The sequence below is a fragment of the Streptopelia decaocto genome (assembly GCF_964273445.1).
Source record: "Streptopelia decaocto genome assembly, chromosome: 27".
In the NCBI taxonomy this organism is placed as follows: Eukaryota; Metazoa; Chordata; class Aves; order Columbiformes; family Columbidae; genus Streptopelia; species Streptopelia decaocto.
The window spans coordinates 217,550-244,623 of record NC_138682.1 but is presented as its reverse complement, the minus strand read 5'-3'; the positions used below and the strand labels follow the sequence as shown (position 1 = coordinate 244,623).

The following is a 27,074-nucleotide window of genomic DNA, read 5'->3' as shown; positions in this document are numbered from 1 at the left end:
AAACCCCTTCAGCACCCCAGGACTGGGGGTGTTTACCCCTCCCTCCATGCGGGGGGGGTCCCCACTGCTGGGGGTGCTGCGAGTGCTGCTGCCCCCCCCGTTCTGGAGTCGCCCCCGGGGTCTCCATGCGGGGACAGGGACGCGGGCAGGATGCGGAGAGGCCGGGCCGGGGCGCGGGGGGCGGGAGCGGGCCCGGGGGGTGGGCGGGAACGGGGGTCCGGATGATGCCCGTGGGGGCCCGGGGGGGATGACAGGCCCGGGGCGGCCTCCGGGCGGGCGCAGCGGCCCGTTCCCGGGGGTCGCGGTAGGCCCGGGGGAGGCCGGGCCAGGCCGAGGGGGCAGGCCCGGGGAGGCCGGGCCCGGTGGCGCCGGTAGCGGGGCAGGAAGGGTCCCCCCGCCCCCCCCCCGGACCCACCATCACCGGGCGGCCGGAGCATGGCGGGGGGGCGGCGAGGCCGGGGCGGCGGCGGCGGCGGCGGCGGCGGCGGGGCCGAGCCCGGAGCCGCCGCGTGTCACGTGATCACGCGGGGCGGGGCCGCCATGGCAACGGGGCGGGGGCCATGGCAACGGCGCGCGGGGAGGGCGGGGCTGGGGACGGAGCACCGGGCCCGTCGCCATGGGAACGGCGCGTGATGGAGAGGCGTGGCTGGAAGAATGGGGCGGGGCCAGGGGAAGGGGAGGGGCCAGGAGTCCCCGGTACACGGCACGGGTCTGGGGGGGGTCCCGGTAAGCGGGGGGTTCCTGGGGGGTCGAGGCGGTGCCGGTAATGGGGCAGAGCCGGGTCTGGTTCAATAATTTATTTCTCAGGACACAGTGACGGGAAAACCCTCCGGTGTGGGGGGGGCCGCTGGTAACACTGGGTCGGTCACACAGGGCCCCCCATGGGAACTGGGGTCCCCCCGGGGAGCTGCAGTAAGGGAGGGGGCTCTGGTGACCCCCCAGGGAATGCCCCCAGCCCCCCCAGAAGGGAGGGGCAGCACCCCTGCCCCCCCCTTACCCTGGGGCAATTAGTGTTCAATTGTCCCTCCCTGCCCGGGGCAGTGGGGGGCAGAAGAGTCCCAGCTGCCCTTGTGTTTGGGGGGAGCCCCAGATCCCCCCGTGTGAGGGGGCAGAGCCTGACCCCCCACCAGACCCCCCCTTAATAAAGTTAAGGCACTTGAGGAGCAAAACCCCAGGAAGGGGGGACTGGGGGCTGTGGACACCGAGGCGGGGGCAGCACATCCTGGGGGGGGGCTCTTGGTCCAGGGGGGGCCTCTTGGTCCAGGGGGGGCCCCCTAAGCAAAGATGTTGGTGATGAAGTCGAGGAAGCGCTTGGCGTATTGCTCAGGGTGCACCGTGGAGATCTCCGCTCCGGCCTGGGGGGGAAACGGGGTCAGAGCCCCCCCAAACACCACCGACCCCCCCACGGTACCTCCCCACCATCACCCATCACCAACCCCCCAAAAACAGGCAGCAGAAGGAACCCCCCCAGTGTCCCCTCTCTCTCGCACCCCAACAAGGCTCTAACCACCCCACCCCCCTAGAAAACAAGAGGGACATCCCCTGCGAACCCCCCTATAAACAAGGGCTGCTCGGGGCGCCCTCCGCACCCCGTGTTTGACGGTCTTGGCCGCGTGCGCCGCCTTCTTGCGGGCGTCGTACTGGGTGAGGACGTCGATCAGCCCCATGAAATAGACCTCGCGGCGGGGGGCGTCTGCGGGGCGCACGGGGCGTCAGCGCCGCCCGGCCCCCCGGCGCCCCCCCCCCAGAGCCCCGGCTCACCCTCGGTGCCGCGGAGCGCGTAGACGTCAACGTAGGGGTCGAAGTCGCCGGGGCCGAGGGGGCGGTGGGAGTTGAGGTAACTGCCGATCCCCTCGGGGGAGGTGCCGTAGGAGCCCCCCCCCCAAACTGGGCCCCCCCCCGCCTCGTCTCCCCCCCCTGTGGCCCCCCCGTCATCTTCCTCCACCTCCTCCTCCTCCTCCTGCTCCGCCCGCCCCACCTCATGGATGCCCAGGAGGAGACTGTAATCCATGATCTTCAGCTGCACCAGGAACTGCGGGGGGGCAACAAGAGGTTCTTTGGGGCTGGGGGGCACCCTGATGGCCGGGGGGGTGCATCCCACCCCCCCGTAGCTCCCCAGTTCCCCCACCTCTACATCCCTCTTGAGCTTCTCCATGAACTCCCTCTGCGCCTCCTCGCCCACGTAGACCTTCTCGTTCTTGTTCAAGAAGTCCACGTCCTTCAGGGTGGGCAGGTCCTTGCCCTGGGGGGGCAGCACCCCCCAAAAATATCAATTTGGGGGTGGGGGCAGATAGGGGTTCCCCAGGAATGAAGGGGACACCCCCAAAGCAGAGGACGCGTGTAGCGGTCAAAGGGTTGGATCTCCTGTGTTGGCCTCGTTAGGGTAACGAGCCAGCATTATGGGGGGCAGGTAATGAGCTGTTATTATTGGGGGGGGTAATGAGGCCTGGAGACCCTCCCCTCAAATTTTGGGGGGCTCACAATGCCACCCCAACCCCAGTACCTTCTCCTTGTCACTGGCTTCTCGGGACACAAGTGAGCCCTGGAAAGACACGGGGGGGGAATCAGGGGTGACAGGAGGTGACGGGGGGCCCTGTCCCCTGGGGGGTCTCAGGTTGGGGGGGACACCCCGGTACCTTCAAGTCGTATTTCCTGTGCACGGGGAGGCGGTGGCTGAACGTGTTCCTCATGACCAGCAGGTAGGTCTCCTCGCTGTCCACGCTCACGCGGTACATCCCCAGGAAGCGCGGCAGCAGCGTGCTCCCGTGGCACTGCACCACGTACTGCGGGACGGCGCCGGCGGGACAGCGCGCTGCAGGACGCGCCGCGGCCGCGCCCCCCGACCCCCGCCCCCCACGGCCCCGCGCCCCCACGGCCCCGCGGCCCCGCGCCCCCCGCCCCCCCACGGCCCCGCGCCCCACGGCCCCCCGCGGCCCCCACGGTCCCCGGCCCCCCCGCGGCCCCACACCCCCCCGCCGTACCTGGTGGTAGTGGGACAGGAGGTCGTGCACGTCGGCCACGTCCTCGCTGGAAAGCTCCTTCAGCACCAGCGTGCGGTCGGACGAGCGGAGGAACCGCCGGTCGCTGCCCTCCCAGTGCGGGGGGCTCCGCGTCAGCGACACCTGTTTTGGGGACACACAGCGACGTCGAGCTCCAGGGGGTCCCCTAAAGCGGGGACGACCCCCCCAAGGGGTGTCCCCCACCTGATAGTCCTGGTCGTCGATGCCGAAGCGCTCGCGGAGGTTGCGGAAGACTTGGGGACAATATTCCTTGAACTTGAAGTGGCTGGGGAGGTTCTCCCTGGGGGTTTGGGGGAAAACGTGAGATCCTGGGGGTCACCCCCCGGCCCCCCCCCGGGCCCCCCCTCACCGGTTGAAGAGGTGGTTGTTGACCTTGATTTTGGAGCTGGCTTTGAAGTCGTCGGGCAGCAGCATCACGGGCAGCGGGACCTGGCTCAGCTCGTTGATCTGCGGGGGGCGGGGACCCCCCGAAACCGGGACAACCGGGGGCCGTTAACCCCCTGCACTGCGGGGGTCCCGGGGGGGCAGTCCCGGTAACGGCGAAGAGCTGGAGGGTTTTGAGGGGGTCCTGGGGGGTCCCGGTAAGGGGGCAGAGCCGAGGGGTCCCGGGGGGCCCCGGTAACGGGGAGGAGCCGGTTCCGGTTCAACAATTTATTTCTCAAAGCTCTGGTGCCCCCAGCCGCGGGCGGGGGTCTGACGGGCCCCGGCTGCCCCGCGGCGCCGGCCTCACCTGGTGGTTCACGCCCCAGGCCAGCACGGCCAGGAGCGGGTCGGCGGCGCGCGGCACCTTCACCCGCTGCGGCACGAACCGCTTCTGCTTCTTCTTGGTCTTCGTGCGCGGCGCCGCGGGCCCGCTCGCTGCTGGCGCCGCCGCCGCCATGGCCGCCGCGCTTCCGCCCGCCCCGCCGCGGCGCCGGAAGCCGGAAACCGCCCGCCGGAAGTTGGGTGAGGGCGGCGCCCCACCCCGCGCATACGCCCTGGGGCCGCAGCGACTCCGCGCTCAGTGCAAGGGACGTGTGACCCCTACAGGGGCAGCGTGATCCCTTTAAGGAGTGTGTGCTCACTATAGGGGATGTGTGAGCCGAGCCGAGCCGAGCCGAGCCGAGCCGAGCCGAGCCCAGCCCAGCCCAGCCCAGCCCAGCCCAGCCCAGCCCAGCCCCGCCCCGCCCCGCCCCGCCCCGCCCCGCCCCGCCCCGCCCCGCCCCGCCCCGCCCCGCCCCGCCCCGCCCCGCCCCGCCCCGCCCCGCCCCGCCCCGCCCCCGTCCCCAATTCCCCCCGACTCCTCTCAGTATCTCTGACCTTTATTGAGCCGCTCCCGGGGGGGCGGGACATGCAGCGCTGAGCGGGGGGGGACGGGGAGGGGGGGACGGACCCCGGGGGACCCCCCAAACACACGGGGGGGCGCTGGACCCCCAGGGACCCCCCAGACACGCGGGGGGGGGGCACAGCAGGTCCCGGGGAGTTGGGGGGGGGGGCACAGCCGAAGTGTCAAGCGTGGGGACGGGGGAGGTTACAAGGAGGGGGGAGCTGACCCCCACTCGGGAGGGGGGAACACCCGTATTTTTGGGGAGGGGCCCAGACATTCCTCCAGGTATCGGCTTAAGGCATCTCGAAGCGGCCCCGCGATGCACCCCCAGCCCCGGCGGGGCCCCCCCGGAGAGTGGGGGGGCCGGCAGCCCCCCCCATCCGGGGGACGGGTTCCCCCCTCGCCGTGGGGCGGGACGGGGCGAGCACGGGGGGGACACGGAGGTGACACCGGGACATGCGAGCGGAGACGGGTCCGGCGGGACCTGCGGGGGGGACACAGAGCTGGGGGCTGTCTTGGGGGACCCAGGGGCCGGGGGGGCGCTGGGAGGGTCCCCCATACCTGCGGGGGGGCATTAGCTGGCCGCTGTCTCCTGGCGCAGGGGGAAGAGCTGCGACTGCTCCTCGGCCTCGCAGGCGCAGGACAGGTCACTCCTTGGGGGCACACGGGGAGGGGTCAGCCCGGCCCTGGCCCCCCACCCCGGGCCCCCCACAGCCCTTGAGGCCCCCCGTACCTGTTGTCGTTGATGTCTGTCACGTTCCCTGCAAGAAAGAACAGCTCCGGGGCGGTGATGGGGACCCCCCCACACACCCTCATCCCACAGTTGGGACCCCCCGATACCCTCCCCAGGGCCCCCCCTCACCATTATCCACGTTGAGCTGCTGATAAACGTCCGGGGGGGTGCTGGAGAGCGTGCTGGGGACATTACCAAAGCTGGGGGGGCACATGAGGATGGGGGGGGACAGAGGCCTTGAGACACCCCCCAGGCACTGCTGGCAGCGGGGGGGTCACCCCATTCCCTATGTCCCTCCATCCCTGTGAGCCCCCCATGCCCTGTGCCCCCCCCAGTCCCTGCATGCCCCCAGCCCCCTTATTCTGTGCCCCCATGTTCCCCCCCCCCAGCATCCCCTGCACCCTGTCCCTGCACCCCCACGTCCCCCAGGATCCCCCCATGTCTTCCCGCCTGTGCCCCCCCCCCGTCTCCGCACCCCCCGCACTCACAGGCCCTGGGGGCCGGGCAGGGCCCCCCCCGCCGGGTACCCCTGGAAGAGGCTGTTGGTGTAGCTGATCCCGGGGGGCGACACCGCCGGCACCTGCCCGGGTCGCACCGGCTTGGCTGGGGGGACACACACGGGGGGGCTGAGGGGCGCTGGCCGGCGCCCCCGGACGGATGTGCGCGCCGAGCCCTCCCGTTCCCCCCGTACCGATGTCCCCCCCGTACCGACGTGTCCCCCCCGTACCGATGTGTCCCTCCCGTACCGATGTGTCCCTCCCGTACCGATGTGTCCCCATCCCGTACCGATGTGTCCCCCCCATCCCGTACCGATGTCCCCCCCATCCCGTACGGATGTGTGTCCCCCCCGTACCGATGTGTCCCCCCCGTACCGATGTGTCCCCCCCCGTACCGATGTGTCCTCCCCGTACCGATGTCCCCCCCCGTACCGATGTGTCCCCCCCGTACCGCTGTCCCCCCCCGTACCGATGTCCCCCCCCGTACCGATGTCCCCCCCATCCCGTACCGATGTCCCCCCCGTACCGATGTCCCCCCCATCCCGTACCGATGTCCCCGCCCCGTACCGATGTCCCCCCCATCCCGTACCGCTGTCCCCCCCCGTACCGATGTCCCCCCCCGTACCGCTGTCCCCCCCGTACCGCTGTCCCCCCCGTACCGATGTCCCCCCCCGTACCGCTGTCCCCCCCCGTACCGCTGTCCCCCCCATCCCGTACCGCTGTCCCCCCCCGTACCGATGTCCCCCCCCGTACCGATGTGCGCGCTGTGCGCCCTGCGCGCGCCCCGGGCGCCCCCCCGCGCGCGCACGGCCTCGCGGATCCGCTCCACCTCCTGCTGGTAGCGCCGCTTGTCCAGGCGCGCGCCCTCCTTGGCCTCCCTCAGCGCGGCCTCCAGGGCCTGCACGCGCCCAGCCGTAGCGCGCAGCCGCTTCTCCAGCTTCGGAAGCTCGCAGCGCAGGTCTGCATTGTCACGGACCAGCTGCGGGAGGCGGCGCGCTGACACGGCCCGGCACGGCCCGGCCCGGCACGGCCCGGCACGGCACGGCACGGCACCCCCGGCACGGCCCGGCCCGGCACGGCACCCCCGGCACAGCCCGGCACAGCCCGGCACAGCCCGGCACGGCACGGCACGGCACGGCCCGGCACGGCACGGCACGGCACGGCCCGGCACGGCACGGCACAGCCCGGCACGGCCCGGCCCGGCACGGCACGGCACCCCCGGCACAGCCCGGCACAGCCCGGCACAGCCCGGCACGGCACGGCACGGCCCGGCACGGCACGGCACAGCCCGGCACGGCCCGGCCCGGCACGGCACGGCACCCCCGGCACAGCCCGGCACAGCCCGGCACGGCCCGGCCCGGCACGGCACGGCACGGCCCGGCACGGCACGGCACAGCCCGGCACGGCCCGGCCCGGCACGGCACGGCACGGCACGGCACCCCCGGCACGGCCCGGCACGGCCCGGCACAGCCCGGCACCTCCGGCACAGCCCGGCACCCCCGGCACAGCCCGGTACAGCCCGGCCCCCCCGGCACAGCCCCGGCACAGCCCGGCACGGCCCGGCACCCCCGGCACAGCCCGGCCCCCCCGGCACAGCCCCGGCACCTCCGGCCCCCCCGGTGCACAGCACCCAGCAGCACCCGCAGGAACCGGCCCCCCCGGCAGCCCCTGGGTACCCGCAGCTGGGTTTTCAGCCCCCAGCAGCGCCCGGGGGGGTCCCAGCCCCCCCGCGGTGCCGCCGCAGCCACATGCAGCAGTGAGGATGAAGGGAGCAAGTGGGGGGCACCACAGCCAGGAGGGGGGGCGGCAGGTGGGGGGGGAGGAAAGTGCTGGAGGTCGGGGCAGTGCTCCCCCCGCTGCAGAACTGGGGGGACCGGGGAAGAGGGGACTAGGGGGTCAGTCCCCCTCCCCCACATGTGTCCTCCCCGGGGGGGCAGAGTGGGGCGCCCCCCCCACGCGTGTCCTGTGTGGGTGCTGTGGGGGGTGGCAGTACCTTGGATACCCAGACATCCAGCTAGGGAGGAGGCAGCGGGGGGGGCAACAGAGCGGGCGTCAGCGTGTGCCCCCCCGGCCATGCCACCCCCACGGGGGGGCTTTGCGCGGGGGGGGGGCAGGAAAGCAAGGGGGGGCTTGCAATACACGGGAGCTGGAGCGGGGTGATGGCGTGGGGGAGCCTGGGGTACCGGGGTGGTGGCCCCCCCTCGTGCCCCCCGCCCACCTGTTTGTGAACCTTTGTAAGCTGCTCCAGGTTGTTCTCAAGAAAGGAAATCTTCTGCTTCTGGGAGTGCAGCCCCCCGCTGTCCTCGGGCTCCAGCTCTGCGCTCTGGGGGCACGGCGGGCATGGGGGGCACGGCGGGCACGGCCCCCCGGCACTGCACGACCCCCCCGCCCCGCCACGGCCCCCCCACCCCTTAACCTGCCCCGCCACCCCAAACCCAGCTCACACGCCCCACGATACTGCCCTGAGACCCCCCTAAGACCCCCAACCTGAGCCGGCCCCCCCCACGATGCCCAAGATGGGACCGCCCCCAAACTGGGACCCCCAGGCTGGGACACCCCCGATGGGACTCCCCAAATTTTTAGGCCCCTCTTTGCCCCCCCCCATTTCGCCCCCCCCTCACTTTCTTGACTCGAGTTGTGACGTCTTGAACAAACAGCTTGCGCAGGTTGTGGAGGGTCTGGAGTTCACGGGCCTGGGGGGGGTGAGGGGTGCACGGTGACCCCCAAGCCCCTCCAGCCCCCCCAGCCCCCCCAGCCCCCCCCACCTACCACGGTCTCCTCCAGCCCCTTCAGATCCTGCTTGGACTGTTCATGGCGCTCGTGGAGGAATCTGGGGGGGACATGGGGGGTCACCCCGAGGTGGGGGGTCTCCCCGAGGTGGGGGGTGCGGGGACCCCGGGCTCACGTGAGCTCCTGCAGCCGCGCGGCCTTGGCGCGCTCCTCCCCCCGCAGCGCCTCGTGCTCCCCCCGCAGCTTCTCCAGCTCCAGCTCCAGCTTCTGGTTCAGGCTGCGGGATGGACGGACGGACGGACGGACAGTCAGGGGGACGGACAGACCCGCGGGGGCATTCGGGGACAGGGTAAAGGTCAGGGATGGGGTCAGCGATGGGGTCAAGGTCAGAGATGGGGATGGGGGCATCTGGGGTTGGATATGGGAACGGGGTCAAGGTCGAGGTCAAGGATGGGGTCAGGGTCAAGGTTGGGGACGGGCTGGGCTCAGGGTCAGGGTCAGGGTCAGGGTCAAGGCCACTCACTCCCGCAGCTCGTCGATGGTTTTCTGCCGCGCGTTGACCTCGTCCCGCAGCCGCGCCAGCTGCTTGTGCTGCGCCTCGCGCTGGCTCTCCAGCTGCAGCGCCAGCGCCTGCGCCCCCCCTCAGCACCCCAAAACCCCCGGGGGACCAACCCCCCTGGGGACCCCAAAACCCCCGGGGACCCCAACCCCCCTCAGCACCCCAAAACCCTCCAGGGGCCCCACAACCCCCCTCAGGTCCCCAACACCCCCAGGGATGCCAACACCCCCAGGGGATCCTGCACCTCCCCGGGGTCCCCAATAACCTCCTGGGGATTCCAGCACCCCCCAGGGACCACAAACCCTCCCCCAGGATCCCCAAAACTCCCTGGGGACACCAACACCCCCCAGGGACCCCAACACCCCCCAAGGACCCCCAGACTCCCCTGGGACCCCCTCCCCACCCTCAGGACACCCCACCTGCCATAGGACCCCAAAATCCCCTCCTGGGCCCCCTACACCCTTCGTGGACCCCAACACCCCCCGGTGTCCCCCGGGGGTGCCCTGCGCCCCCCAGCCCCCCCTCACCTTGACCTCAGCCGTGTCGGGGGTCTCATCCTGCTCCCCCTCCTTCCGCGCCCCCCCCTGCACCGTCTCTGTGGGGCAGAGCTTGTGTTGGGGGGACCCCTGGGGACCCCCCGAGTCCCACTGTGACCCCCCCAACCCCCTGAGCCCCCCAAGTTCTGCTGGACCCCCACCCTGGGCCTGCAGCCGCGCCAGCTCCTCGCTCAGGGCGTCGTGCGACTCCTCCAGCTGCCGCTTCCTCAGCTCCACCGTCGCCATGTACTCGGTCAGCGAGCGGATCTTGGCCTCGTGCTGCGGGAGCCGCCCGGTCACTGTCCCCTGCCCGGGGACACGCCGCCACCCACAGCACCCGGGGACACCAACCATGGGGACAACCATGGGGACAACCATGGGGACACCAAACCGTGGGGACAACCATGGGGACAACAAACCTCAGGGACAACCATGTGGACACAAAACCGTGGGGACAACAAACCATAGGGACACCAAACCACAGGGTCACCAACCATGGGGACACCAAACCACGGGGACAACCATGGGGACAACAAACCACAGGGACAACCATGGGGACACGAAACCGTGGGGACAACAAACCATAGGGACACCAAACCACAGGGTCACCTAGCCCTGGGGACAACAAGCCGTGGGGACAACCATGGGGACACCAAACCACCGGGACGACAAACCACAGGGACAACCATGGGGACACCAAACCACAGGGACACCAAACCCTGGGGACAACAAACCATGGGGACACCAAACCCTGGGGATGCTGAACCCTGAGGCCATCGTACCCCGGGGCCACCAGACCATGAGCCACCAAAGTCCAGGGCCACCAGACCCCGGGGCCACCGAGCCCTGTGCCCCCCACGGCGCGGGGCGCACCTGGGAGATGAGGAGCTGGCAGGAGGACAGCTCGCGGCCCGTCACCTCCATCTTGCGGTGACATTCCACCTGCAGGCTCTCCAGCTGCCGGCACCGCTTCACCACCGACTTCACCTCCGACTTGATCTTGCTGATGTAGAGCCGGGCGACCGTGAACTCCTCCTCGATGGCCCCGCTCACCTCCACGGGCTGCGGGCGGGGCAGCGTCACGCGGCGCGGTGTGACACGGCACGGCACGGTGTGACACGGCGCGGTGGGACACGGCACGGCGTGACACGGCACGGTGTGACACGGCGCGGTGTGACACGGCACGGCACGGTGTGACACGGCGCGGTGTGACACAACATGGGCATGATGTGGTGTTGTGTGGCATGGTGTGCTGTGGCGTGGCACAGTGTGGTGTAGTGTGGCATGGTCATGGCATGGCATGGTGTGACATGGTGTGGTGTGACATGGCATAGTGTGACATGGTGTGGGTGTGACATGACAGGGTCACAGCATGTTGTGGCACATACCACGCACAGGTATGGCACACGGGTATGGCACGGAATGGGCGTGGCACACATGGGCACACACACGGACACACACACACGGGCACACACACACACACGGGCACACACACACACACGGGCACACACACACACACACGGGCACACACACACACACGGGCACACACACACACGGGCACACACACACACGGACACACACACACACGGGCACACACACACACACGGGCACACACACACACACGGGCACACACATGGGCACACACACACACGGACAAACACACACACACACGGGCACACACACAGGTACAGGACACGCACGTGTGACACCCCCGCAGTACCGGACACACACGTGTGACACCCATGCAGGTACAGGACACGCACGTGTGACACCCCCGCGGGTACCGGACACGCACGTGTGACACCCCCGCGGTACCGGACACACACGTGTGACACCCCCGCGGTACCGGACACGCACGTGTGACACCCATGCAGGTACAGGACACGCACGTGTGACACCCCCGCGGTACAGGACACGCACGTGTGACAGCCATGCAGGTACCGGACACACACGTGTGACACCCCCGCGGGTACCGGACACGCACGTGTGACACCCCCGCGGTACAGGACACGCACGTGTGACACCCCCGCGGTACCGGACACGCGCGTGTGACACCCCCGCGGTACCGGACACACACGTGTGACACCCCGCGGCGCGCGGCCCCCCGCGCCCCTCACCAGCTTGATCTCGCCGTTGCCCACGATGAGGCTGAACTCGCTCAGGTCGCGCATCAGCCCGTTCAGCACCTCGGCCGCGCGGCGCCGCTGCTGCCCCCCCAGCTCCCGCACCCGCGCCAGCTCCGACTCCAGCGACAGCGTCGTGGCCTGCGGGGGGGGGCACCTGAACCCCCACACCCCCACACCCCCGCAGTAGCCCCCCCGCACCCCGAGATCCCACTCCCGGTCCCCCCGGAGCACTCAGTCTGGCACCCCAGTTTAAGGGGAGTTTCCCAGTTTGGGGTCTGGTTTGGGGGGGTGTCCCTTGTCTGGTTTGGGGGGTTTGCTCTCTGGGGTGTGGTGTAAGGGGTGGGGGTCCCCCTCTTTGTGCTTCCACTTGAGGAGACACTCCGGGGGTCCCAGCGGGGTCCCCAGTAGAAATTCCAGCTGGGTTGGAACTTGGGGTTCCCAGTTGCGGAGACACTTTGGTGCTCCCAGTAAGGACCCAGCGAAGCTCCCAGTTAAGGACCCGCTTTGGGGTCCCAGGAGTCCCCATAGGGTACCGGGGCTGGGTCACCTCGGTGCGCGCCAGCTCGTCGGCCAGGCGGCGGTTGTGGCGCCCGGTGTCCTCGGCCTCCTGCGCTTTGCGGTCGTAGCTGCGCGCCAGCTCCTCCAGCGCCGCCAGCACCTCGGCCACCTCGGCGCGCGCCGCGCCGTGCTCGGCCCGCAGGGCGGCCAGCTCGCGCCGCGCCGCCTCGCCGCCCCCCCGCGCCGCCGCCAGCACCTGCGGGCACAGCGGGGTCAGCAGGGTGGGGGGTCTCAGAGGGATCCCCAGGGGTCCCAAGAAGTCCCAAGAGGTCCCAGGGGGCCAGGGTAGGGGTCCCAAGGGGTCCCAGGGGGTGAGGGTGGGGGGTCTCAGAGGGATCCCCAGGGGTCCCAGGGGGTCAGGGTGGGGTCCCAGGGGGTGAGGATCTGGGGTTCATTCAGACAGAGATGGGGGCCATGGGGGCTGGGGGCCCCTCACCTCCTCCTGGTCCAGCATCTGCTGCTTGAGCTTCTCCATGATTTGGCTCTGCTGGTTGATCTCGTCATCCTGGGCAGGGCGGGGGGGCGAGAGTGTCTCAGGGTCCTGGGGGGTCCCAGCAGGTCTCGATGGGACCCCCGGGAAGGGGGGGACTTGGGGGGGTCCCCACCTTGTCATCCAGCTGCTTGTAGAGCTTGCGGATCTCCTCCTCGTACTTGCGCCGCTCCTCCTCCGAGATGCGGATGACGATGGAGGAGCCGCTGTTGTCGTCGAGGGGGGTGTCCCCGGCGGGCCCCGTCCCCGGCGCCGTCCCCTCGCCCGGCCCGGCCTCCTCGGCCCCGCTCAGCTGCTCCGTCTCCGGCACGGCCTCCCCTGCGGACGGCGCCTCAGGTTCTCCATCCGGTGCTGATGCTGTGGCCGGGGGGGACGGGTCCCCTCCCGGATGCCGGGGTCCCCTCCCGGATGCCGGGGTCCCCCTCACCGCTCCGCCAGCGGCTCAGCTCGGCCTCCAGCCTGGCGATGGTCTCCTTGAGCGCCTTGTTCTTCTCTTTCTCCTTCTCGTACTTCTTCTTCCACTGCTCGGCTGTCAGCTCCAGGTTCACAGACGCCGTGTTCTTGATGGTCTTGGCCCTGGATCGAGGGGGGACCCTCAACCATGACCCCCTTTGCAGGACCCCTCCTGACGTGCCCATCAGAGTGACCCAGGGCTTGGGACCCCCCGGTGCAGCCCCCGCCCTGGGAAATGTTCAGGGGGGGCAGGCAGGGTTGTTGTAATGCATGGCGAGCAGTTGGGTGCAGTTGGGGAGCAGTTGGGGTGCAATGGGTGCAATGGGATGAGTTGGGTGCAGTTGGGGTGCAATGGATGCACGGGGAACAGTTGGGGTGCAGTTGGGGTGCAATGGGTGCATGGGGAGGAGTTGGGGTGCAGTTAGGGTGCAATGGGATGAGCTGGGTGCAGTTGGGGTGCAATGGGTGCAATGGGATGCAGTTGGGGTGCAGCTGGGGTGCAATGGGTGCAATGGGATGCAGTTGGGGTGCAATGGGTGCATGGGATGAGTTGGGTGCAGTTGGGGTGCAATGGGATGAGCTGGGTGCAGTTGGGGTGCAGCTGGGGTGCAGTTGGGGTGTAGTGGGTGCATGGGGAGCAGTTGGGGTGCAGCTGGGGTGCAGGCGGCACAGGGGCACCCCGCCCCCACCTCTGCCCGAACATGAGGGTGGACTTGGTCTCGGCGTCATTGTAGCTGGAGGGGGAACAGCAGATGAACATGGTGGTGCGGCAGTTCCCCCCCAGCGAGTCCTGCAGGATCCGCGTCATCTTGCTGTCCCGGTACGGCACGTACGCCTTCTGCGGGGGACAGGGGGCTCAGGGGCGTCCCCAGCGCGGGGACCGGGGGGACACGGGGGGACAGGGGGCTCAGGGGCGTCCCCAGCGCGGGGACCGGGGGGCGGGGGGACACCCACCGTGCCCTCGGCCAGCGCCGAGATGACGTTGCCCAGCGCCGAGAGCGACTTGTTGATGTTCTTGGCCTCGTCCAACACGGCGCCCTCGGCCCCTGTCTTGCTGACCTGGGGGGGGCAGGTCAGAGACCCCCCGTGGGGACACCCCCAGCCCAGGGACACCCCTGGGACCCCCAAACCCGAGGATGCCACCAGCCAGTAGACCCCAAATCCAGGGCCTCTTCATTCAAAGACCCCCCCATGACTCCCCAGTCCCACATCCCCCATCCCAGGGTCCCCCTCATCCCAGCCCCCCAGTTTGGGGTCCCCCCACCTTCTCGCTCCCCGCCAGGTCCACCAGGTAGAGCTTCCCGCTGAGCTTCTGCTCCGTCTCCACATTCTCCTGCTTGATGTTGATGAGGAAGATGCTGTGGCTGCGGGAGCTGTGCTCGTTCATGTCTGCGGGATGGGGAGAGCTGCACACCCGGGCCCCCCGGGCCCCCCGGGCCCCCCAAACCCCCTGGCACCCCCATGAACTCCCCGGGACCCCCCAGCACCCCACAGTGTCCCCAGGGATCCCCACAGCACCCCAGGGACCCACATGGTGCCCCAAGGAGCCCTCCAGTCCACCAGCACCCCAGTGACCCCAACCCCACCCCAGGCACCCCCCAGGTGCACAGCAGGGCCCAGCACCCCCAGCCCTACACCCGCACATCCCTGCCCCGCCGTGTCCCCCGTGTCCGCCGTGTTCCCCGTGTCCTCCTGTCCCCCCCCATGTCCCCCGTGTCCCCCGTGTCCCCAGCGCTCACTGGTGACAGCCACATGCCGGTTGGACTTTCCCTCGTCGATGACATCCAGAATCTCCTCGGGGCTGGAGACGAAGCGCTCGGTGCAGCCCTGGAAGGGGGTGGTGAGACCCCAGGTCCCCTCTGGGGGTGTCCCAAAACAAGGGACCCTGCGGTTCCCTCCTCACCTTGACGTAGGGAACACGGTTCTTGTCTTCGTGCACCGACAGGTTGGTCTTGGTCACTGGGGGGGGACACGGGGTGAGGGGGCTGGGACCCCCCCCCAATGCCCTAGAAGCTCCCAGTACCCCCCAGCGTCCCCCACTCACTGTCCAGCAGGTCCCGGATCTTGTCCAGGTAAATTTCAAAGTAAGAAACCTGTAAGAGGGAATTGGGAAGGGAGGGGGTGTCAGGGTGCGAGGGGGTCAGGACCCGCCCCCCCCCCACGCCCTCCCAGCCCCCACCTTGATGTGGAACTCCAGGTTCTCGTCCATGGCGTAGATGTGGCTGAAGATGTCCTGGGCGATGCGGGGGATGATGCCCATCTGCTGCGGGTCGTGCAGTTTGCCCTGGGGGGCGGGGGGGGTGAGCACCCAGGGGCACCAGCACCCAGGGGTGCTGCCCCCCCGAACCCCGCCCCCTCACCTCCATGGTGTGGGTCTTGCCCGACGACGTCTGCCCGTAGGCAAAGATGGTCCCGTTGTACCCGGCCAGCACATCTGGGGGGGGCGAGGGTCGGCAGGGACCCCCAGGGCCCCCCCAACCCAGAGAGCCACCCCGGGACCCCCCGACCCCTAGGGACACCCCTGAGATCCCCGAACTCCCTGAACCCCCCCCAAGTCACCTGAGGTCACCTCCAAGACCCCCCAAGGACCCTTGAGACCTCCCAGACTCCCCCGGAATCCCCGGAGATTGCAGTGACCCCCCCGCAAAATAAAAATTCCACAGGGACCCCCAAGACCTCCTGGACACCCCCATCCCCCCCCAACCTGCCCTGTCACCCCCCAACCTGCCCCTGTCACCTCCCAGCTCCCTCCAGTGTCCCCAGGGATCTGGGGGTCCTAGAGGGAGGGTCTCCCAGCTCTGCCCCCCCGGGGCCCCCCCAGACCCTCACCCTTGACGATCTGCATGGCGCAGGCGTGATAAACCTGCTCCTGCGTGGTGTTGGGGGGGAAGACGCGGTCGAAGACATAGGGTTTGCCCTGGGGGGGGACACAGGACAAGGGGGTCAGAGGCCAGGAGAGACCCCCCCGCAGGCGCGGGGGGTTGTGGCAACCTCAGGTATGGGGGGGCCCGTAAGTTCCAGTGAGTCCCAGTAAGGGATGTGGGGGGTTGCAGGGTGGGGGGGTCTCACACAGCTTTTTATCCCATCGTACCCTCCCCGGCCCCCCCAGAAAGCCCCACAGACCCCCATAGATGCTCAGAGACCCCTGTCCCGCCCCTCAGAGACCCCCAGCCTCCCCCAGACCCCCACAGCCCCTCATAGCCCCCCATAACTCCCCGTAGACCCTCTCAGCCCCCCACATAGACGCCCTCCCCGCTACCCCCCGGGAGCTGTCCAGGCCCCGGTGCTGAACTGTGGCCGCCACCGCGGGGACAGCGGGACACGGGGACACACGGACACGGGGACACACGGGGACAGGCGGCGACACCAGCACCCCCCCCGCAACCGCCGCAGCGACGGCGCAGGCACAACCGCACCCCCCCGCGCACCCCCCACCCCCGCAGACCCCCCCCCGCACCCCCACCCCACGTACCCGCCACTCTCAACCCCCCCACTCACACCCCCCCACCCCACGCGCACCCCCCCACAACACCCCGCATTGCGCCGGCACCACCGCACAGCGACACGACGCCACCCACGGACCCCCCCGCCTCGGTACCCATCCCACCCCAAGGACCCCTGGGCCCCCCCCTCCAGCTTCACCCCTTAACAAAGGGCCGGGCCGCAGCTGGGGCGGGGGGGGGGCAGGATCTGCGGCAAACATCCCCCCCCGAGGCCCGATCGCGGCCCCCCCGGGGGTCAGGGCGTCTCCGCTCATTGTAAACAACACCCCCCACCCCGGCACTGGGCCGGACCGGGGGAAACCGGGAGGATCCTTAAAAAAGGAATGGGGGGGGCGGTAAGGGAGGGGCATGCGGGGGGGGCAGGGGAGACGCCCCGGGGGGGGCAGGGGAGCTACCGGCCACACCCAAGGTGATCCCCCCCAAAACAGGCCATGCCCCCCCATGCCTGTTATCCCTCAACACGGCTCTTCCCCCCCACCCCCCCGAGGCTTGGGGGGGGGTCCCCGTGCCCCCCCCGCACTCACCCCCACCACGACGCTGTCGTCGCCCTGGAAGACGGGCAGGAACTTGTCCCCCCGCAGGATCTCGGCCTGGTTGAGGGGCCGGAACCGGCACAGGACCTTGATGCTGCACTCGGCGCTGGGCTCGGCCATTTTGGGGGGACGGGGGTCGGTGAGAAGAGTTTGGGGGGGCGGCTGGGGAGGCTCAAGGGTACCTGAGGGTGTGGGGTGTCACCCGGGGATGCAGGTGGTACCCGAGGATGCTCCTGGCAACCTAAGGGTCAAGTGGTACACAGGGATGCGGGATGATGCTCAGGGATGCAGGATGCTGCCCAGAGGTGTCGGGTGGTACCCAGGGATGCTGGGTGGTACCCAAGGATGCAGGATGCTGCTCAGAGATGCAGGATGCTGCCCGGTGATGCTGGGCAGTACCCAGAGATGCTGCTCAAGGATGCCGGGTGGCACCTAGGGACGCAGGATGCTCTCAGGGATGCAGGATGCTGCCCAGAGGTGCCGGGTGGTACCCAGGGACGCAGGATGCTCTCAGGGATGCAGGATGCGGGAAGGAGGGCGGCGCCGCGGGGGGGGATGCTCCGCAGCGCTGCTGCTGCCCCCTGCTCCAGTGACCGTGCTGCTGTCGCCACTGCAGCCCCGGTACCGGCTGAGGCGGGGGAAGGGGGGAGAGGCCGCCCCCCGCACACACACTCCCCCCCTCCGCCTTAAGGTGGAACCGCGCGCCGCTCTTAAGGTGGACGGAGATGGAGGGTGCGGGGGCCGCCCGGCGCTGGGAACCGTCCCCCCGAACTGCTGATTCATTGCGGGGGTGGGGGGGACAAGACCCTGTCCCGGCTGGGGGGGTCGGCGCAGGGCCAGTCCCCCCCAACTCCCCTCCCCCACGCGGGCAGCCAGCAGTCCTGACTCATCCCGCCCCCCTCGCCGTGTCCTTGGTGGCCCCGCCCAGCCTGGGGAGGGGCAGGGACGTGCAGTCAGGGGCCACCGACCCCTCCTCCCGTGACCCCCCCAAAACACGCAGGTGTGCCTGCACGGAGCTCGGCCCGGGAACACTCCCACGGGAGAGAGGGGACAGCCTCCCCGTGCGACCGAACCCGTGTGTCCCCCCCGTGCGACCGAACCCGTGTGTCCCCCCCGTGTCACCCAGCCCGTGTCCCCCCACTCTCGTGCCCTCCCCGCGTTTTCCCGCCGCGCCCTCCGGCCTCACCCGTTTGGCGGGGGGCTCGCTCTGGGGGCTGCCGCCATCCTCATCCTCATCCTCCTTCTTCTCCTCGACCTCCTCCCCATCCTCCCCACCAGACTCGTCCCGGACCTGACGGTGCTTCCTGGATCCCGGCACCGAGCCCCGTTACCGACCCCCCATTACCGACCCCCCTTAACGACTCTTCCCTTACCGGCCCCGGCGCAGACCTCCCGCTACCGACTGTCCCCTCACCGGGCCCGGTGCTGACCCCCCGTCACCGGCCTGCCCGGCGCCGTCCCTCCTCTTACCCCCGTTACTGACCCCCCCTCCCCGTTACCGACCCCCGGCCATGGGCGACCCCAAATACGCCGACCTGCCCGGCATTGTGAGTGGGGGGGCCGGGGGTGGGGGGTCTTGGGGAGGATGAGGGGGGGTCTGAGAGGGTCGGGGGGTCTGCAGGAGCTGGGGGGGCCGGGGGGCTCTGGGTCAGTGACTGGGGGGGTCTGGGGGTGTCGGGAGCGGCAGGCGTTGGGGGCACTGGGGGGGGATCGGAGGCATTTGGGGTGTCCGGGAGGGGCCGTTTGGGGGTGTCGGGGTCTGAGCACATCAGGGGTCGGGGGGGCCGTGGGGTCGGGGGGGCCGTGGCTGCTGCAGCGTCCGGAGCTTTTTTAGGGGCGGTTTGCAGGTATTTGGTGATAAATGGGTAACGAGTAGGGCGGGGGTGTCACCTTTTGTCCCCAAGGCCAGGAACGAGCCCGACGTGTACGAGACCAGTGACCTCCCCGAGGACGACCAGGCCGAGTTCGAGGCGGTGAGGCCCCCCCGGGCACCAACCGTCCCCGTCCCCCGCAGCAGGACCGGGGAGCAGCTCCTGCCCGCGTCCCGTTCCCCTGCCCCGAGGTGGCAGCGCATGGCGGGGGGGGCGGGGGGCGCTCGGGGGGTCCTCCCCAAAATGGAGTTGGGGCCCCACAGACCAGCCCCGTGGTGCCCAGCTCGTGGGGGTGACACTGGGGACGTGTCCCCAAGGCTGGCACAAGGGGTGACACCAGGCAGGGACTGTGTGGTGACCCCCCAGCTCTGCCGGTGATGGGGGGAACCCGGGGCCAAGACCTGGCTTGTCCCCACGGTGCCACCAGCATTTGGGGGGGCACGGGTGCCCCACACGGTGACACGGTCACACCAACCCCGTGTGCCCCCCAGTTCTGAGCGAGGGGCTCAGAGGCCCCCGTGGGAGCGGGGCCGTGGGATGGACTGAAATGGGATGCTTTCGCCCCAAAGTCGCCCCCCCACCAGGCCGTGGTGACACTGAAACAGTGTCCCCAAGCAGCATCAAGCAGTGACCCCCCCGACCCCGGTCATTCTCCACTCCCCCCCCTGCCCCGTGCAGCCTGGGGAGCAAGAGATAATTGGTTGTTGGGGGTTTGAATTGCTGGATAATTAGTTGTTGGGGGTTTAATTGCTGGATAATTGGTTGGGGGGGATTAATTGCTGGGTAATTGGTTGGGGGGGGTTGATTGCTGTCACCTCCTGGTTGTGTTGCTGGCACTGGACTGACCTGCATTTCCCCCCCCGCTTTGCCCCCCCCGGACACTAGTTTGCACAAGTAAGGCCCGTTCGGGTTCCGCATGCTGGTTTTGGGGGGAGTTTTGCATGCGGGGAGGGTCTGGAGCCACCACTTGTCACCATGTCCCCCAGTCCTGGCTGTGGGTCACCTGCCGTGGGGGGGAGGGGGCTGCGCTGAGCCCCCCCGGCCCTGCTGACGGTGCCCCCCAGCGATGGATAGCGCGGTTTTGTCCCCCCGCCCCGGGGGGTCTGGGGACATCGGGGATGCTCTGGGGGGCCCAGGCTCCACCTACCCCCCCCTGCCCGGAGGGGGGGGCCGGCTGTGTCACCCCCAGCTCTGGCGCACCCTCCTGTGCTTCCTCTGGACACCGTGACCACCCCCCCGCAGTGTCCCCAGGTGTCCTGGGGGGGGTCCAGCTGTCCCCAGTGCTGCTTTGTCCCTGTGCTGGCAGCTCCCCCCCCATGCTGTCCCCCCCACGCCATCCCGGGCCACCCGAGGACAAGGGTGACATCCCCACGCATGGGACGAACCTTCTAACGCCGTTTTTGTCTCTTTCTCCCCCAATTTCCTCCTAATTTTCTCACCTCTGGGAAACACAAGGAGCTGGTAAGAGCCCCGGAACCGCCGCCCCCAGCCGGGCGCCCCCGCACCGCTGTCACCCCCTTTTTGTCCCCATGCAGCGCGCAGGGGACGGAGAGGGGCTGCGGGGCGGGGGGGTCCTTTGGGTGCAGGTCGGGCCCCCCCCAGCTGGTCATGGGGTGTCAACCTCGGGGGGTCACCCTGGAGGGGCTGATGTCCCCACCCCGGTGCCTTGGGGCCGATGTCCCCGTGGGGCCGAGCCGCGTCCTGGACAAGCTGCCGCTGGGTTCTGTCCCTGCGCGTCAGTCCTGGGGGGCTGTGACCCCATCCTGGGGAGGACGGGGACACTCTGTGTCCCCCCCGTTTTGCTGACGAGCCGGGGGGGCCCTGCCCACAGGAGGAGCTCAGCAGCACCAGCGTGGAGCATCTCATCATCAACCCCAACGCCGCCTACGAGAAGTTCAAGGACAAGCGCTTGGGTCCCGAGGGGCTGGGTGAGTTGGGGGCCGGGGCGCGGGGGACACGGTCACCGCGGTGACCCCCCGGGGCGCTGAGCGCTGCGGGGTGTTGTTCTTCTCCCAGATTCCTCGGATGGCGTCAGCAAGACGAGGAGGACGGGCTGCAGGTCCGGGGAGCGCGACGTGGTGAGGCTGGGCTGGGGACACGCGGGGCACCGTCCTTTGTCCCCCGCTCACCCCGAACCGCAGAGGGGGTGGCGGGGGGGAGCGGTTTGGGTCCATCCCGGCGCTGGAGGCCCAGGACCGTGTGTCCCGAGCAGCTCCGAGGACGGAGACCCCAACGTCCCCAACGCGTTCGCTGAGGGGCAGGAGGGGCAGACCCCCCACGGCCCCACTCCTCTCTCTGCAGCTCGGGGGGGGCGCCCAGGAGAGCCCCCAGCAGCGCTACCAGCGCCTGCAGCTGGAGGTGCAGGAGCTGCTGCGGGAGGTGCAGCGCGGCGCGGTGAGCAGCGCCCCGGGGGCGGCACGGGGGGACGGCCGGTTCTGCCCCCCCCAGGGCAGGGGGGTGGCGGCCGGTTCTGCCCGCGGGGGGGGTGTGACGGCCGGTTCTGCCCCCAGGGCGGGGGTGACGGCCGGTTCTGCCCGCGGGGGGGGGGGTGACGGCCGGTTCTGCCCGCGGGGGGGGGGGGTGACGGCCGGTTCTGCCCATGGTGGGGGGTGACGGCCGGTTCTGCCCGCGGGGGGGGTGACGGCCGGTTCTGCCTGCGGGGGGGGGTGACAGCCGGTTCTGCCCGCGGGGGGGGGTGACGGCCGGTTCTGCCCGCAGGGCGCGGCGCAGGAGCCGGCGGGCGAGCAGCAGCCGGGGGCCGCGGCCTTGGCGCCGCAGGTGGACGCGCTGCGGCAGCAGCTGCTCTCGGGGCGGCTGCAGCAGCTGCTGGGACCCAGCGCCGCCGTCGACTTCGCCGACCCCGAGGGGGCCTTGGCCAAGTGAGTGGGGGGCCGGGACCCCCGGGCTGTCGGTGTCCCCGCGTCCCCCCACACCCGCGTTCCCCCCCAGGCGGCTGCTGCAGCAGCTGGAGGTGGCCAAGCACAGCAAAGCGCCGCCAGGGAAGAGCCCCCCCGCAAAGAGCTCGTCCCCGCCTGGGGACGCCGTCACCTTCGAGCTGTACTGGAGGCCGGAGCAGGACCAGTTTGCCCAGACAGCCAAGGTAACTGGTGGGTGGCGGGGGGGCTGCGACGACGCTGCCTGACCCCAAAATGGGGTGTCCTGTGGTGTCACCCCCGTGAGTGTGTGTGTGTACCCCCCAGATCGCAGAGCTGGAGAAGCGGCTGGCGCAGCTGGAGGCAACAGTGCGGTGTGAGCCCGATAGCCAGGTCAGGGGGTGACCCCCATCCCACCCCCATCCGGCCCCCCAGGGGCTCCCCTCCCCATCCTGCCCCCCTGATGCCATTTTGCCCCCCAGAACCCGCTCTTGGCCGGGCTGAAAGGCACCAACCTCATGGTGAGTTAAACAGGGGGTGGGGGGACACACAGGGACTTTTTCCCTGCCCCCAGCTCTGTGCCCATAGCACTTGGGGGGGCACTCGCAGGGTCCCCCCCCTCACCCCTTGTCCCCAGGAGACCATGCAGGTCCTGCAGGCCAAGGTCAACATCTTGGACGTGGCCGTGCTGGACCAGGTGGAGGCCCGGCTGCAGGTGAGGGGGGGGGCGTCACAGGCCATGGCCGTGGCCTTGGGGGGGCACCGCTGGATTTGGGGGCTCACATCCGTCCCCCTCCCTCTCCAGAGCGTCCTGGGGAAGGTGAATGAAATGGCCAAGCACAAGGCGATGGCACAAGACACCGACACCCAGAGCAAGGTGAGAGCCGGGGGCGGGGACGACACCCTCCCAAAAAGGCACCCCCGGCATGGGGGGTGCATGGACACCCCCCGTTTTTTGCCCCGTCCCCCAGATCCAGCAGCTCCACGAGACGCTGCAGCGCTGGGACCCCGTGGCCGCCGCGCTGCCCGACGTCGTGCAGAGGCTGGTGACGCTCGGGGACCTGCACGAGCAAGGTGGGGGACGCTGGGGACACCGGCTGGTGTCACCGCGGGGGGGACACCAGCACTGAGCTTTCCCCCCGCCCCCAGCCGCCCAGTTCGGGCAGGTCCTGGTGCACCTGGACACGACGCAGCAGGACATGGTGGCGGCTCTGAAGGACAACGCGGCGCTGCTGGCGGAGGTGGGACCCCCAGAGCCCCGCGGGACGGGGGTCCCCATCCTGCCCCCCCAGCTCACCCCCTTCCCCTCTCCCCGCCCAGGTCCAGAAGACAATGAAGGAGAATTTGGCCATCGTGGAGGACAACTTCGCCGACATCGACACCCGCATCAAGCGGCTCCAGAAGTGACCCCCCCCGGCCATCCCCCCCTCCATGAGGCATTGCACCCCCGGGTCCTGCGCCCCCCGGGAATCGTCCCCCCGCAGGTCCCCTGTTTGTACTTATTCTGCCCCTCCAGCACAGTGTGTAGGGGCTGGAGGGCCCCATCCCAACCCTCCACTCGCACTGAGGGGTGGGGTGTCTGTACCCCCCCATTTACCCCAATAAACAGATCAAAGTACATCCATGTTCGCATCTTCGGGTGATGCTCAGGGATGGGGGGGACCAGGATCGGGGGACACCCAGGGACACTGTCACCCCCCCAACCCCGCCAGCCCTTCCCGGGGGTCCCCGGTCACCCCCCGCGCTCCCGCCGTGACCTCCCTGGCGCTGGCCACACGGTGGCAGCACTGGCCCGTTTGGGGACAGACATCGGGACAGGGATGGGGGACAAGATTGGGGACAGGATCGGGACAGGGACGGGGAACAAGGTCGGGGACCAGAGCTGGGAACAGGGACAGGGGACAAGGACAGGGCTGCAGAAGGTGACAACAAGGGTCCCCAGCTTGTCACCACTGCAGGGACAGGTGGTGCCAGCACCAGGGACGATGGCAGCACAGCCCCCGCCCCGGATGTCCCCTCATGTCCCCAGGTGTCCCCTCTGCCTCCGCCCCGGGGAGGTGAAGGCAGCAGATGCACATCCAAACCCGCAGTGGTTTATTGTGGGGGGACACAGAGCCCAGTGACAGGGGGAGGGGGACAGCAGCAGGACACCTCGATACCCTTGGGGGCGCTGGCATGCGGGGGGGGACACACTGACATGGGGAGGTGCCGGGCAGTGGAGGGGGCCGGTGCTGTTGCGGGGGGACAGTGACACTGGTGGCAGCCAGGATGCCCCCCCTGCCGTGTCCCTGCAGGGGAGACGATGAACCCCGAGAAGGTGCTGTACTGGGGGGTCAGTGGGGCTGTCCTGGGGGGGTGCCCCGGGGGGTCAGTCAGGGTAGATGATGAACCCCGAGAACGTGCTGTACTTGTTGGTGTTGCCCCCGTGGACTTTGCCGCCGTCCAGCTTGACGAACACCTCGTCCCCCACGTCCAGGTGCAGGATGACGCTGTTGCTGGCGTAGTCGTAGTTCTGGTCGGCGTCCTGCGCGATGGCGCTGGCCCGCACCTTGGGGGCGACACGGGCATCAGGGACCCCCCCGCAGCGCGGGATGGGAAACGGGGGGCCGAGCCGGGTGTCACCATCAGCGCTCGGTCCCCAGGTGACAAAATCCAGAGAGCCGCGGTGACCAGGACCCTGCGCTGTCCCCAAGCACTGGAATGCCGGGGGGGACAGGACGGCGGGGGGGGGGCAGACGCGGCATCAACCGCGCTGGATCGATGCTCGTTTTCCCGGAATAAATGGGAAACGTCCGGGGCGAGGCCGAGCAGGAGCTGCCGTGAACAAAGGGACCGGCCGGGGACACGACCCCTGTCCCCTGGTGCTGGTGGCCATCCTGGGGGGGGCACAGCCGGTTGTCCCCCCCGGCTCCAGGCCTGGCACCCCCGGGGGTTTGTGTCCCCCCTGTGCCGGTGACGGGAGCCCCTGGAATGGGGTGTTGTGTCACCACAGCTGAGACGGGCGGGGGGACGGGGATGGGGGGACATGGGGTGGGGAGAAGAGGGTGGGAATTGGGGGGGTGGAATTTGACGGGGGAACTGCAACGTGGGGACTGGGGGGGAAGGGGGATCAGGATTGGGATTAAGGGAAAGGAAAATGAGAAAACTGGGGTGGGAGGAAATGAGATGGGAAAAGTGGGATGGGGAAGTGGGATGGGGAGGTGGGATGGGGAAACGGGGATGGGGGAGGAGGCGAGAGGAACTGGGATTAACAGAAAACAAAATGGGAAAACTGGAATAAGAAGAAACAAGATGGGAGAACCAAGATAAGGGAAGCAGGATGAGGAAATTGGGATGGGGGAACTGGGATGGGGAAACTGGGTTGGGGAAACTGGGACGGGGAAACAGGGATCGCGGAGCCAGTGGAGACACAGGCAGAAATGGGGCTGGAGGAGCTGGGTGGGGAACCGGGGACACCGGGAGCAGCCCCGGCGAGGGCACCGGTGCTGGGGGGACCCAACCCGTACCTGCCCGTTCTTCATCAGGTCGGCCCACATGCTGGTGCCGTCGCCACCGCGCATCAGGACGTGGTAGGTGAAGAAGTAGATGCCGGGGAGGGGGCAGGTGAACTTCCCGCTCGAGGGCTCGTAGTAGTTGCCCACGTTGGTGACGACGTCGTCGAAGCGCAGAACCTCGTAACCCTCATGGGGCTTCCGCAGCCCCGCATAGAAGGCGATCTTGGGGCTGTAGAAGGAGGGGATGTACCCCCCGGGACCTGGCCCCGGTGGCCCCGGCGGCCCGGGCCGGCCTGGCTCACCCGGTGGCCCCCGCGGTCCTGGTGGTCCGGGGGGACCCCGCGCCCCAGCACGGCCCTTGCGCCCCGGTTCGCCCTTGGCGCCGGGTAGGAAGGGCGGGGGGGGGGAGGCGGGGGGCAGCTCAGGGTAGGGGTCGCAGACCATGCGGCAGCTGCCCAGCATCTCGTAGTGCGCGGCCGCCTTGGAGCTGTGCACCAGCAGCGGGATGGCCACCAGCAGCACCAGCACCATGGCCACCCCGATGGCCGCCCCGGCCACCCGCTTCCTGCGGCTCAGCCGGGAGGCGGCCAGCGCCAGCAGGTCCTCGTCACCCTTGGGAGCGATGGTGGCACCAGGGGGACGGGCAGCACGCGGCCGCCCGCTGAACCGCACGTCCCGGTGGGGACCGAGCTGGGGATGGGGACGGGGAGGGATGGGGATGCTGCCGGCAGCAGGGACCGGAGTGGGGACGGAGATGGGGACAGGGATGAGGATGGGGACAGGGATGTCACAGCAGCAGAGCCGGGAGCAGGGACGGGTACAGCAGGTGCTGGAGATGCGGACAGGGATGCGGGCAGGAGCGGTGACAGCAGCGGGGCTGGGGCTGAGGACGGGACTGGGAGCGGGGCTGGAGCTGGGGCCAGGAGCGGAGCTGCGACTTGCGGTGGTGAAGGCGACGAAACCAGAGCCGACGGTGGAACCGGGAGCAGAACCGGGACCCAAGACGGTGCTGGAGCCAGGGACGGGGCTGAGACCGGAGCCGAGGACGGAGAGCGAAGCTCCTGCAGCAGCCGGGCTTGGAATCGGAACTGGAGCCCAGGCTGAAACCAGGACCGGAGCCGGTGTTGGAGCTGGTGATGTAACCGGAGCCGGGACCGAGCCGGGAAGGAGCCGAGACCGAGCTGGGATGGAGCTGCGAATGCGCGGGGATGGAGCCGGGAAGGAGCCGGGACCGCGCCGGGTTGGAACCGGGATGCAGCCGGGATGGAGCCGGGATGGCACCGGGAATGAGCCGAGGTGGAACCGGGAGCGAGCCGGGAGGAGCCGGGATGGAGCCGCCGCGACGCGTGGGGCAACTTCTCGCCAAGTTCCCCGGGAGCGGCACCCCCGGGAACGAGACCCCCGGGAACGGGACCCCCGGGAACGGGACCCCCTCCCCTGGAGCGGCGCCGGCCCCGCCCCGCTCTGCCCGGTGCGCGCCGGTGGGGCCGGGGCCGGGCAGCGCCGCCCGGGCCGGTTCTCCCGGAGCCGCCCCCGCTCCCCGCTCGGGCCCTCCGGGGGACCCCGCGGCCCCGGGCCCGCGGCGGAGCGGCCCTTTCCCCCCCGGCCCCCGTGTCCCCCGCCCGTGCCCGCCGGTACCTGTCGCCCGCGGCGCCGGGAGCCACGTGCCGGGGCCGCCGCCCGCCCGCGCCGCGCCCGCAGCCCCGCTCCGCCCGCCCCGTTCGACGGCACCGGGCACGGGGGGGCGGAGGAGCGGGCTGGGGGAGGGACGGGAGCGAGGGGGGTGCGCGGG

The 27,074-nt window shown here is 70.0% G+C and overlaps 4 protein-coding genes across 4 annotated transcripts; 1 reads left to right on the top strand and 3 right to left on the bottom strand.

Moving 5' to 3' along the window:
• Window positions 1–782: 782 nt before the first annotated feature.
• On the bottom strand, window positions 783–3,955 carry PIP4K2C (phosphatidylinositol-5-phosphate 4-kinase type 2 gamma). Its single transcript, XM_082073647.1, has 10 exons — window positions 3,751–3,955; window positions 3,370–3,467; window positions 3,204–3,300; window positions 2,982–3,122; window positions 2,637–2,783; window positions 2,504–2,542; window positions 2,129–2,242; window positions 1,762–2,032; window positions 1,590–1,693; window positions 783–1,355 (listed from the first exon to the last, which is right to left on the bottom strand). Exons 1-10 carry the CDS (start codon window positions 3,898–3,900, stop codon window positions 1,275–1,277), a joined length of 1,242 nt encoding a protein of 413 aa, XP_081929773.1. The 5' UTR covers window positions 3,901–3,955; the 3' UTR covers window positions 783–1,274.
• Window positions 3,956–4,311: 356 nt separating this feature from the next.
• Window positions 4,312–17,164, bottom strand: KIF5A (kinesin family member 5A; the record flags this gene model as incomplete). Its single annotated transcript, XM_082073688.1, has 30 exons — window positions 4,312–4,810; window positions 4,888–4,979; window positions 5,060–5,087; window positions 5,189–5,259; window positions 5,548–5,662; window positions 6,310–6,535; window positions 7,550–7,570; window positions 7,775–7,879; window positions 8,178–8,249; window positions 8,326–8,386; window positions 8,462–8,563; window positions 8,810–8,916; window positions 9,373–9,440; window positions 9,543–9,660; window positions 10,255–10,443; window positions 11,499–11,645; window positions 12,055–12,261; window positions 12,502–12,570; window positions 12,671–12,873; window positions 12,983–13,131; window positions 13,698–13,846; window positions 13,963–14,067; window positions 14,273–14,397; window positions 14,748–14,835; window positions 14,912–14,967; window positions 15,053–15,101; window positions 15,188–15,292; window positions 15,369–15,442; window positions 15,838–15,925; window positions 17,036–17,164. 29 exons carry the CDS (start codon window positions 17,162–17,164, stop codon window positions 4,901–4,903), a joined length of 3,105 nt encoding a protein of 1,034 aa, XP_081929814.1. The 3' UTR covers window positions 4,312–4,810; window positions 4,888–4,900.
• Window positions 17,165–18,327: 1,163 nt separating this feature from the next.
• LOC309450635 (dynactin subunit 2-like) lies at window positions 18,328–23,392 on the top strand. Its single transcript, XM_082073648.1, has 14 exons — window positions 18,328–18,591; window positions 18,949–19,017; window positions 20,747–20,843; window positions 20,932–20,993; window positions 21,217–21,309; window positions 21,634–21,794; window positions 21,865–22,015; window positions 22,116–22,181; window positions 22,271–22,309; window positions 22,426–22,503; window positions 22,594–22,665; window positions 22,760–22,862; window positions 22,938–23,029; window positions 23,109–23,392. Exons 1-14 carry the CDS (start codon window positions 18,556–18,558, stop codon window positions 23,193–23,195), a joined length of 1,206 nt encoding a protein of 401 aa, XP_081929774.1. The 5' UTR covers window positions 18,328–18,555; the 3' UTR covers window positions 23,196–23,392.
• Window positions 23,393–24,156: 764 nt separating this feature from the next.
• On the bottom strand, window positions 24,157–25,813 carry LOC309450648 (complement C1q-like protein 4; the record flags this gene model as incomplete). The annotated part of the gene is made up of 2 exons (XM_082073665.1): window positions 24,157–24,336; window positions 25,295–25,813. 2 exons carry the CDS (start codon window positions 25,811–25,813, stop codon window positions 24,157–24,159), a joined length of 699 nt encoding a protein of 232 aa, XP_081929791.1.
• Window positions 25,814–27,074: the final 1,261 nt, after the last annotated feature.

Coding starts and splice junctions, on each gene's coding strand:
- PIP4K2C (XM_082073647.1), bottom strand. CDS start 3,900: ATGGCGGCGGCGGCGCCAGCAGCGAGCGGGCCCGCGGCGCCGCGCACG. Junction 3,301..3,369: donor AACAACCACCTCTTCAACCG/GTGAGGGGGGGC, acceptor CCAAACCCCCAG/GGAGAACCTCCCCAGCCACT. Junction 3,123..3,203: donor TCGACGACCAGGACTATCAG/GTGGGGGACACC, acceptor TCCCCAAAACAG/GTGTCGCTGACGCGGAGCCC.
- LOC309450635 (XM_082073648.1), top strand. CDS start 18,556: ATGGGCGACCCCAAATACGCCGACCTGCCCGGCATT. Junction 20,994..21,216: donor GGTCCGGGGAGCGCGACGTG/GTGAGGCTGGGC, acceptor CTCTCTCTGCAG/CTCGGGGGGGGCGCCCAGGA. Junction 21,310..21,633: donor GGGAGGTGCAGCGCGGCGCG/GTGAGCAGCGCC, acceptor TTCTGCCCGCAG/GGCGCGGCGCAGGAGCCGGC.